The 11,170-nt window shown below is 52.2% G+C and overlaps 1 protein-coding gene across 1 annotated transcript; it reads left to right on the top strand.

Moving 5' to 3' along the window:
- Positions 1-1,375: 1,375 nt before the first annotated feature.
- On the top strand, positions 1,376-10,305 carry Tysnd1 (trypsin like peroxisomal matrix peptidase 1). Its single transcript, XM_041656619.1, has 4 exons — positions 1,376-2,684; positions 4,179-4,309; positions 5,398-5,583; positions 9,530-10,305. The coding sequence occupies exons 1-4, from the start codon at positions 1,516-1,518 to the stop codon at positions 9,745-9,747; spliced, it is 1,704 nt and encodes a 567-aa protein (XP_041512553.1). The 5' UTR covers positions 1,376-1,515; the 3' UTR covers positions 9,748-10,305.
- The last annotated feature ends 865 nt before the right edge of the window (positions 10,306-11,170 follow it).

The raw sequence follows: 11,170 nt of genomic DNA, 5'->3' as shown, positions 1-11,170 counted from the left end.
CACTGGGGCAGCAACAGCACTGTCAACTTTATTCAGAGAAGTTACACAACAAAGCAACAAGTGGCTGTATTTTCATTAATGCTCACGGTTAAATGCTGGAAGTCTTACTAAACACGAACACATACTTTACTGACCCAAGCATCCTTCTCGAGCTGTGGCACTGCTCTAGGAGCTCGTGAAGTCTCTCCAAACATACCTGTTCTCACCTGTCCTCGGACATGATTTGGAAAGTGGTGACCTTTTTTATTTTATTTACATGTATGTGTTAGCCTGCCTGAGTCTATGTACATCATGAGTGCAGCAGGAGACAGAGCAGGCACCAGAATTGCACATCGGATACCCCGGAACTGTAATGAGAAGCAATTGTAAGCTGCCATGTGGGTACTGGGAACCAAACTAGGGTCCACAGTAAGCACAGTAATGGATGGCTCTTAACTGCTGAGCCCTCTCTCCAGTCTTGATTTTCACACTTGTGAATAGTGGAGGAGCACAATTTTGTGGTGCCATGTATGAAATTATAATCATGAGGCTGTTAGGGTTATGTGCTGAGTATTTGGAGGTGAATACTGCATAGCCCACAAAACCTGAACCATTTTCATTCTGAACTTTACAAGACAAAGTATCCCCCTGGTCTAATGTAAATCCTGAGTGGTGGTTAGAAACGTCACGTGAAATGTGCTCGCTAGCCGGACGGTGGTGGCGCACGCCTTTAATCCCAGCACTCGGGAGGCAGAGGCAGGCGGATCTCTGGGAGTTCGAGACCAGCCTGGTCTACAAGATCTAGTTCCAGGACAGGCTCCAAAACCACAGAGAAACCCTGTCTCGAAAAACAAAAAAAAACAAAACAAAAAAAAAAAAAAAAAAAAAAAGAAATGTGCTCGCTAGTTAGTATAATGTATGGTTAGATAATTTAACCTATTTGTGGTAGCGTACAGCTTTAATCCCAGGACCATAAAAGGCTGAGGCAGAAGGATCGCCAAGGTTCGATGCCAGTATGGGCTAAATAGTTGGACCCTGTCTCAAAAACAATACTAGATTGGTGGTGTGGGAATTTTGATAGCTGTCCTAGGAGCAATTTTGTGAGTCGTGTGCCCCCTGGTGGATTGTTATAGGATTTACTTTAAAATTCAAAGTAGTCAATCCACCAAGGGTTCCCTTGGTCTCTATTGTTCCAGCTTCAGGGACAGCTGTGCAGAGGCTGTGGGGATCACTAATATGCCGTTCAAGTATGAAATTCGACCAGGGAGTGACGCCCTCGTCGGTTTCCCTATGATGCTGTATGTCTGCACCCAGGACGTTCCTAAGAACCCCTTTCCCAAGGGCCCCAGGTTGGTTGGATATACCAGAGGGCGGGGAAAGGATAAGCATCAGTAGCCAATCGGTACTCGGCGTCATGCCCAGCCAATAGGAGCGGTCGGTTGGGGCTTAGCCAATCGGGTCGACGAGGAGACCTGAGTCAGTGCTTGCGCCGGTCGCTCTGAGGTGACAGCCGTTGTGCGACGTCTTGGGGAAGACATGGGGCGGCAGTGGGGACCCTCCATGAAGGTGGCGGAGCAGGCGGGCTGCGTGGTGAGCGCCTCGCGGGCCGGGCAGTCCGACATAGGCTCGTGGAGTTGCAGCGGGGTGATCCTGAGCCGCAATCCAGGCCTTGTGCTGTGTCACGGGGGCATCTTCACCCCCTTCTTGAGGACGGGCAGCGCGGCGCTGACCCAGACGGGTGCCACTTTTCTACCCGGTGACAGTTGCAGCGATGACCTGCGCCTGCACGTGCAGTGGAGATCCACGGCTGCCAGCCCCGCCGGTCGCGCAGAGCAGGAGCTCCCGGGGCTGTGTACGCCTCAGTGTGCAAGCGTGGGCCTCGAAGCCGGTGCCACCGGCCGGGCCCGGGCAAAGCCTCTCCAGCCCCCGCGGCCCGCGCAGCTACTACTGCTGATCAGCTGCCCTGCTTTCCGCTCCCACTTCGCACGACTCTTCGGGGCCGAAGCGGCCGAACAATGGCACTTCGTGAGCTCGGCGCCCGACGATGCGGTGTCGGAGGAAGAGGAGGAGGACCAGCTGCGCGCGCTCGGCTGGTTCGCGCTGCTGCGGGTGCGATCGGGTGCGGCGGCGGAGGAGAGGCGGGGGCCGGCCGTGGCCGTGACGCCGCTGGGGACCGTGGCCAAGGGCGCCCCGCTGCTGGCTTGCGGCTCTCCGTTCGGCGCCTTCTGCCCGGACATCTTTCTGAACACGCTGAGCCGCGGCGTGCTCAGCAACGCTGTGGGACCGCTACTGCTCACCGATGCGCGCTGCCTGCCGGGCACGGAAGGCGGCGGAGTGTTCGCGGCTCGGCCCGCGGGCGCGCTGGTGGCGCTAGTGGCCGCGCCGCTCTGCTGGAAGGCCCGCGAGTGGGTGGGCCTCACGTTGCTTTGCGCCGCCGCCCCGCTGCTCCAGGTCGCTCGCTCCGCGCTGGCTCGCCTGGATCCGGGCTCCGCCTCCCTGGCGCCGCTGCTGCCACCCGAGGTGGGCTCCCCGTGGGGCCCGCCCCTGAGAGACTTCGGACCCCCGTGGGCAGCTGCGGCCGTGCTGGTGGAGTGTGGTACTGTGTGGGGTTCTGGAGTGGCCGTGGCGCCTCGCCTGGTGGTGACTTGCCGGCACGTGGCTCCCCGGGAAGCAACCAGGGTCCTGGTGCGCTCGACCATCCCCAAGTAAGACCCAGGGCTGCCTCCCCTCACCAGGTACCAGTGTGGAGGCCATGTGGAACAATCTTAGTCCTGTAGAGACTGTTAGAGACCTCGGTTCATTTTGACACTGTGAGGATCTCCAGATCCGGGTCTCCTAGTGGGCCCCCATGGAACTTGAGCAATCTGCTAGGCACAAGCTGGGTGTCTTTGAGCCCCTCAACTAGCCTGAAACAGGGCAGCTCCTCTGTCTCTTAGCTTTGCAGTCCAGGCCCCATTAAAGCCCTTTGACCAGGGAACACATACCATAAAGACTTAAACCCCATAAGACTACAGTGTAAGTGGTAAATGAAGGTCCTGAGGTGATGAGATGGCCCTATGCGGTGAGGTCTCCCTTAGAGTCACCAGGGCTGCCCTGCCACCTGAAGATGAGGGTTATCCTAATGAAAACGGGCTTAGGCCTGAGTGACCCCAGAGCGCAGCTATGCGGGGACTTCTCACTGTCGCCTTACTCCCTCTGTAGAGAGAAGCACCTTTACCCCCATTTCTCGCTCTGGCAGTGAGCCAGTGGCCTTGACCTCCTGGCATGCTTTTCTATGATCCTAGTTCCTCTGTAGCCCCAGGTGCAGAACTGAGGACTGAGTAGCACCTTGGCTTTAAGCCTGGCCCTTGCCTAACAGCCCAGGCCTTTCTGAACACTTGAGGTTAGCCCTGTGTGCTTTGCCAGAGTCCCCACAGGCGGCAAACCGAACAGCCATGATTTCATAGTGAAAACGGAGGATGGCTAGTACTGTGTCCCCCTTGACTGCTGATCTTAAGGAACTTGCTAGGCTTTTCTGAAAGCAGCAGGGTAGGTTGAACTAAGGTACCCTGGTGTCTGGTCTACACACTGAGTTGCTGAGTTCCAGGACAGCTAGGGCTACGCAGAGAGACCTTGCCTCAACAAACAAACAAACAAAAGACAGTCCCCGCCCCCATTCCTGCCCATCAATGAGTACAGAATCCTGGTAGGTTTGCCCTGGCTTCTTTCTTATTTGCTCTGTGACCTTTTGGAAGGTTGCTCATCCTCTCTGAGCCTCAGTTGTACCATTTAAAGGGAATAATGCCAGTGCCTTGTTTGTAGGTTTAAGACAACAACAGCCACAAGCGTCAACAAGGCCTGGTCACAGCACTCCCTAGGTATCCGGTGCTTGTTATGGCAAGGCATAAGCAGTGTATAGAAGCGCACTACAGTTTGTAAAGCACATCTGCTTAGGGTTTCAGGGCTGGCATCAATGTTCATTATGCTCTGATTTCAATTCATAACTTTTTTTTAAAAAATAAGACAGAATCCCGTTATGTAACTCTGGCTAGCCTGGAACTCACAGAGATCCACCTGCCTCTGCCTCCCAAGTACTAGGGTTAAAGGTGTGTGCCACTGAAACTAGCCCATCCCTTGACTTTTATTGTCTCTCATATTGCTCTCTCCCCAGTGCTAAGGCATCAGAAGGCTAGCTTGTCACTTGTTTCCTGTGTCCCCAGGAATGTGGAAATCTGGGGACGAGTGGTGTTTGCCACTCAGGAGACCTCTCCATATGACATAGCAGTGGTGAGCCTGGAAGAGGACCTGGACGGTGTCCCCACGCCTGTCCCCACTGAGCACTTCCATGAAGGTAAAGGCAGAGTCCAATGTGGTGGGGGACCCGGCCGGACTCCAGGGGGTCAGTGTTGACACTAACCATGCCAGACCCGGCAGCCAGCTAGCTCCTTTTCCCGTTCCTGCTAAGCAAAGGAGTTGGGAGCTTCAGTGGAGTTTTGGGGGTCTTACTGTAGACTTCCTGTGTATCAAGACACCCCAAGTGCTGAACTGAATGGATACCCTATTGAGTGTCTGCAGTAGTGTGGGATGGGGTTCTGGGCCTTGGGAGCCTCAGTGGCATGATTTAGGTGAAAGTCTGACCCTACTACATAAGTATAGATGTATGTCGTCCTTCCTTTATTTTATATATTTTGAGACAGGGTCTTAGGTAACCCAACTGTCCATACACATACCATATGGTCAAGGATAACCATGAACTTCTGATCCTCCTGCCTTTTCCCCCTAAGTTCTATTACAAGTGTATGATGTCACACCTTGTTTACGGGGTCCTGGGAGCCAACCCAGGGTTTGTGCATGCTAGGCAAGCATTCCACCAGCTGACTTGCATCTCCAGTCCCAATTATTCCATTTCACATGGTGACAAAAGAGGTAGGTCCTCTGGGCTAGCAGCTCTGTCGCTGGTGCCCTTAGATCCTCAACTGCACCCTGTCTCAGTTTGCACCTTAATCAAATGTGTCTGCCGCTCCTGGCATGGTGAGGCCTGGGCGTGACATGCCTGTGAGGCACAAGCCTGTGGTGGAAGAAGATGGAGTTACCTTATGGCTGCTGTTACCATGTCTTCACTAACAGATTTGGTCCCAGAGAGAAATAAATGTTAAGTACACATATGAGCTAGGTGACAACAGCCTCCAAAGTGACTACCCCGTTTGGTGAGGGAGTTAGGACTGGAGGTCTGCCTGATGCCCCAGAGTAGTGGGTGGACCCATGCAACTGGGAACACAAAGAATTCCACATCTCCCTGCAGGGTTCATGAGGAAGGTGCCCAGGAATGTGGGAGGGGGTAAACAGGCGCTCAAAGGGGAGAGGACTAGACCTTTGGAAAGGGTGGGGAAGTGTCATAGAATGGAGGTTCCCCAGCTTCTCTCCTTCCCTGTCTGGCAGGTGAGCCTGTCAGTGTGGTGGGCTTTGGTGTCTTTGGCCAGGCCTGTGGGCCCTCGGTGACCTCGGGCATCCTGTCGGCCGTGGTACATGTGGATGACACCCCAGTGATGCTACAGACCACGTGTGCCGTGCATGGTGGCTCCAGTGGAGGACCCCTCTTCTCCACGCGCTCAGGGGACCTCTTGGGTAACTAGTTCCTTTCACTCCCAATATCCTTGTTGCCAGAGCCTTGATCCTGCCAGTGATACCCTGCATCCATCTTGGGAGTCCCTTCTGGGATGATGGTGCGCCTTGTTTCCAGAGTTAGCTCATGTTTTCAGCTAATCTGCTGCTGAACTGGGAGCGGGGCAGAGCTAGCTAGGGGGGCAGAGCTGTGGTCCTCTCCTGGTCCTGGCCACTGCTGTGACCTTAGGTAAGTCACTAAATTCCATTTAGTCTATGAAATTTAGGAGCTGGGTTAGTCATGGGGGAGGAGGGTGTCACAAACTCAAAAGTCTGCAGAGCTGGGCTTGTGAAATAGTGAATGAGATCATGAAGACCACAGGATAGAGGGCCAGGCAGGGATAAATGGACAGATACTACTTAACAGATTGACTTCAAAGCCAATTGATGACCCAGGATGTCTCAAGAAGAGAGGAACCCTTTTACCGTGTGTGTGGTTGTCCAGACCTTGTTTTGCTTTGAGACAGGGTCTCCTGTTGCCTGAGATGGCCTCGAAAGTAATGTACAGCCAAGGATGGCCTTGAACTCCTAATTCTCTTTCTTCTACCTCCTAAATACTGGGATTGCAGGTGTACACCAGTTTTTAAGCTTTGGTGATGAAGTTGGGATTTTTTTAAGTCAGAGTTGGTCGAGCATTTGATGTGTAGCACCAAACACACCAATGAAGGAGCAAAACTGTTGTAGACTGGGTTTTTTTGGTTTTTTTTTGGTTTTTGGTTTTTCGAGACAGGGTTTCTCTGTAGCTTTAGAGGTTATCCTGGAACTAGCTCTTGTAGACCAGGCTGGCCTCGAACTCACAGAGATTCACCTACCTCTGCCTCCCTCCCGAGTGCTGGGATTAAAGGCGTGGGCCACCACCGCAGGACTAGACTGTTATTCTAAAGTGTGTTACTTTGTTTATACTCTGGAACATTTGTTTCAGGATGCAAAGATGTGTTTGATTAGATAAGATTCACCTGTGGTCAGGAGGTTGCGCCAGCAATTAGCTTACTGGAAGTGGTAGGGAGGAGCTGGGTGGAAAAGGGTTTTTAAGGAGGGCCAAAGAGAAGCACAGGGTTTGTGGAGGGACTTGAGGTGAGCTCCTTGCTGTTCAGCTTCTCCAAGGAGCAGGATTCCACCTCAGCCTTTGAGTCCTGAGTTCTTTAGAGGGACAGAGATTTTTGTTAAGTTCCCTTCCTAGCTTTGCAAGAGTCGGTGCCTGAGAGAGCAGAATTCCCATAGGCTGCGGCTCTCATGGTCTAACCCCTGCCAATTGCAGCAGAGTCTCAGTTGGCCAATTCAGACAGCCATGGGTTAAAAGGCAGTCACAGTTTAAAACGAGGACAACACAAAAGCACCAAACTGGAGTCTGTTTTGGTAGCACAGCAAACAGCCCCCGCGTGGTGCCTCCCTGGCTGTCCTGCATATGCTAGTCACTGCTGCTTTTTACCTAGCTCCTGTCTCCTCCAGTGACAAACCTTACTCTTGGCAATCTGTATGCATGCTCTTATTTGAAGTTCTAGCATACGATTAGAATTTAAATCTACCTCCTCGTGAGCCACGACTCCAGCAGGTGTCTCAACACTTGTGTGCAAGTTCTTTTTTCTTCTTCAAGAGCAGTCTCACTCTTAGCTCAAGCTGGCCCTCACTCGCTGTGTAGCCTAGGTAGATCTCGAACTCAGAGCCGTCCTTCTGACCTAGCCCTTTGAATGCTGGAGTTGCAGCCATGAGCCATCACAGCCAACCTTATTTTTTTTTTCAGCTGAATCTTTTTTTTTTTTTAATTTAAGCTGGGTTGTGGTGGTACATGCCTTTAATCTCAGCACTTGGGAGGCAGAGTAGATGGATCTCTGAGTTTGAGGCCAGCCTGGTCTACAGAGTGAGTTCTATGACAACCAGGGCTACACAGAGAAATCTTGTCGAAAGAAAGAAAGAAAGAAAGAGGAAAGGAAAGGAAAGAAAGTAAAAAGTGAGGATTATTTTATGTGTGTGAATGAATGCCTTGCTTGCATGTATGTGTGTGCACCATGTGCATGCTGGTGGAGGTCAGAAGAGAGTATAAAATCCTTGAACTAGAGTTAGTGTCCCCCATGTGGGTGCTGGGCATCAAACCCAGGTCCTCTGCAAGAACAAGTGCTCTTAACATCTCTCCATCCCTTTTACAGTGATTTTAAAGTTATTTATTACTGTTGTGTGTGTGTGTGTATGTATGTGTATGTATGTATCAGATGCAGGTGTGCTGTGGCACAAGCATGGAGGTCCAGGTAGTTCTCCGGAGTAGAATTTCTCCTTCCATCAACGGCTCCAGGTGTCAGACTCAGGTCACCAGGCTTGCAGGGCTGGCACCTTGACCCGCTGAGCCAGCTCAGCTCCCTGATTTTTGCGTTATAGTGCCTGGCTGATAATGGGCATGGTGGTATACTCCCAGCACCAGAGGCATGAGGACTAGAAACCAGTGTCCAGTGAAGCCTAGATGTGGTGGTGCATAGCCTTAATCTCAGCATTCAGAAGGCAGAGGTAGAAGGACCTTCGTGAGTTCAAGGCCAGCTTGGTTGTAACTTTTTTCTTTTGATGACAGACGATACTAATGTAGAGGAGGGCAGCGGCGTGAAGGTACACAGTGCGTCTGTATTTAGATAGTAATACACAGGAGCACCAATATTGAGTTGAGCCTTTTGTAATGATAAAGTGATTTCTTTTAAATGTTTTTTTTTTAGATTTGTCTATTATTTTGTGTGTATGAATATTTTTCCTGCATGTGTATCTGTGCACCATGAACATGCCTGGTGCTCACGAAGGTCAGAAGAGGCTTTCAGGTCCCTTGGTACTGGAGCTACATTGGTTGTGAACTGCCATTGAGGATGCTGGAACTCAAACCTGGGTCCTCTACAAGAGGAACAAATGCTTTTACCCACTGAGCAGTCTCTTTAACCCTTAAAATGCTCTTTAAAAAAAAAACCAAAAAGCTCCTGAGGCTTCTTGCTCGGAGTTTGTGGGGCTGTGGTACACACCACGATCAAAAACAACATGGGAGGGGGGGCCTGCCTTGCTTACACCCACTACACATCACATTACTTCCGTCACGGAAGGCAGTCAGGACAAGAGCTCCAACGGGGCAGGATCCTGGAGGCAGGAGCTGATGCAGAGACCATGGAGAAGTGCTGCTTCCAGGCTCGCTCTCCATGGCTTGCTCAGCTTGTTCTCTTAGAGCCCCTCATATCACGGGCCAGGGGTGCCCCACCCACAGTGAGCTGGCCTTCCCGCCGGGCGGTGGTGGTGGCGGCGGCGGTGGCGCATGCCTTTAATCCCAGCACTCGCCTTTAATCCCAGCACTCGGGAGGCAGAGGCAGGCGGATCTCTGTGAGTTCGAGGCCAGCCTGGTCTACAGAGCTAGTTCCAGGACAGGCTCCAAAAACCACAGAGAAACCCTGTCTCGAAAAAAACCAAAAAAGAAAAGAAAAGAAAAGCCGCCACAGGCCCATGTGTTAGGGGCATTTCCTTAACTGAGGTTCGCTTTTCCAAAATGACCTAGTTTGTGTCAAGTTGACATAAAGCTAGCCAGCAGAGCAGGCCAGAGCAGTGTGAGTCTGGCTCACTTGTTGCCTTTGGTTCATTTACTCGTTGTTTTCAGGGCCTCTGCACAGGCTGTGGGAACACACACTGAATCCTGCCCTTTGGGGCGGGAGAGAAAGCTGACCAAAGGCGTGAGTTAGGCTGTTTTATATGGATGGTGTGAGAGAGAGAGCGTGACCAGTGGTGGGTGAGGTATGAGGAGCGGAAGCCATGGCAGGAAGCTCAGCACCTGTCACGGGGCAGGGAGGGGGATCCAAACACCCAGAGGGTCCCCAAGACTTCCTCAGGGAGAAGGTCCTCCCTGTACCATGGACACCCCATCCGCTGCTTCATGTCCCCATTGCTCTCACCCCCACAGGCATCGTTGCCAGCAACACTCGGGACAACAACACGGGTGCCACCTACCCACACCTGAACTTCAGCATTCCTGTAACAGTGCTCCAGCCAGCCCTGAAGCAGTACAGCCAAACTGGTGACCTGGGTGCTCTCCAAGAGCTGGACCATGCCACTGAACCAGTCAGGGTGGTGTGGCGGCTGCAGCGGCCCCTGCCTGAAGCCCTGCGGAGCAAGCTCTGAGACCGTCCCTCTTCTGGGACAAGGTAGACCACTTTATGGCTGTGAGAAGTGGATGGATGTGGCCACTGTGACATCTCAGTCACCTGCCAGGGCACACCCCAAGCCATTCCTCATCTGTACCCACTGACTGCCCGGGAGCAAAGTGCTGTGCAACTCGGTGGCTTTCTGATCGACTTGGGGGTGCTTTCTTGAGCCCGTCTCTTCTGTTTCCCAGAACGAGGCTCGGCATTGTCATTGTGCCTTCTGGGGATTGTAGTCCATAGGGCAGATGCTGCAGATAGGGCAGTCCAACCTCATTCCACCCCCTATCCCTGTTTGGCATCTGACAACCCCTGTACCCAGCAGGTAGAGGCCTCTGCTTGGAAGTCCAGAGTCCCAGTGGCCAATAACAGAAGTGCCTTCCCATTGCCACACCAGTACGTAGGCAAATCCCCGAAAGCCACCTAGGCCTTTACTCTGACACAGTGCCTTCGTTTTCTAGTCCAGAGCCTGTGATTCGGGGTCTTGTAGGTGGTATGTGTGAAGGGGGCTGAAGAATAAACACTTTGAATGGTCTTATTTCTGTATACCAGCTGCTTTTCCTTAAAAGAATAGTGGAGAGGGCTGGAGAGATGACTGAGTGGTTAAGAGCATTGCCTGCTCTTCCAAAGGTCCTGAGTTCAATTCCCAGCAACCACATGGTGGCTCACAACCGTCTGTAATGGGGTCTGGTGCCCTCTTCTGGCCTGCAGTCATACACACAGACAGAATATTGTATACATAATGAATAAATAAATATTTAAAAAAAAAAGAATAGTGGGGAACAGGCCAGCACCTGACAAAGAAACACGCTCCTGTGCTGTGCTTCCCAGCAGGTTCCACTGCTCTGTGCTTAGTCTGCTGGCCTGGCCCCAAACCACATTCATCCATGCCCCCCGGGGTGTGGAAAGTGCTGGTCTGGCAGCAGGTGTATGCAGAACGCCCTCAGTGTGCAGAAGTTCACCATGAGCCCCAGGTGTGGATGGAGTGGGAGGGCTGAGGGTGTGGCCTGGCGGTGGATCACTTCCTTGGTGTGTCGGACCTCGGGTTTGGATCCCATCCCCTACAACACACACACACACACACAAAAGTGACTGGGGGCTGCAAACGTGGCGCAGTTGGCAGAAAACTTGCCTAAAATTCAGAACTTGGCAGGCAGAGGCAGAAGGTCTTCGTTTGAGGCCAGCCTAGTTTACATAGCTAGCTCCAGACTAGACCAGTTAGGGCTATACAGTGAGACCCTGTCTCTGTTGAAAACAGACACAAGCGTGTGCACATGCACATACACATACACAAAATGATCTTAAAATAGGATATTTTCCGCATTCTGTTCACCAATCCTTCCTGCTGCTTCAGTCACCCAGAAGTTCACAGAGAGAGTCCTTTGTCAAGTGGTGAACTCTGA

The sequence above is a fragment of the Microtus oregoni genome, unplaced genomic scaffold (assembly GCF_018167655.1).
Source record: "Microtus oregoni isolate MIOR12 unplaced genomic scaffold, Mior012 000007F_ref0000211, whole genome shotgun sequence".
NCBI classification, from domain to species: domain Eukaryota; kingdom Metazoa; phylum Chordata; class Mammalia; order Rodentia; family Cricetidae; genus Microtus; species Microtus oregoni.
This window is presented reverse-complemented; position numbering and strand designations above follow the sequence as displayed.

Bases quoted from the DNA above. Each gene is read 5' to 3' on its own strand.
- Tysnd1 (XM_041656619.1), top strand. From the start codon at position 1,516: ATGGGGCGGCAGTGGGGACCCTCCATGAAGGTGGCGGAGCAGGCGGGC. The intron at 2,685-4,178 runs GTAAGACCCAGG...CTGTGTCCCCAG, and splicing joins GTGCGCTCGACCATCCCCAA to GAATGTGGAAATCTGGGGAC. The intron at 4,310-5,397 runs GTAAAGGCAGAG...CCTGTCTGGCAG, and splicing joins CACTGAGCACTTCCATGAAG to GTGAGCCTGTCAGTGTGGTG.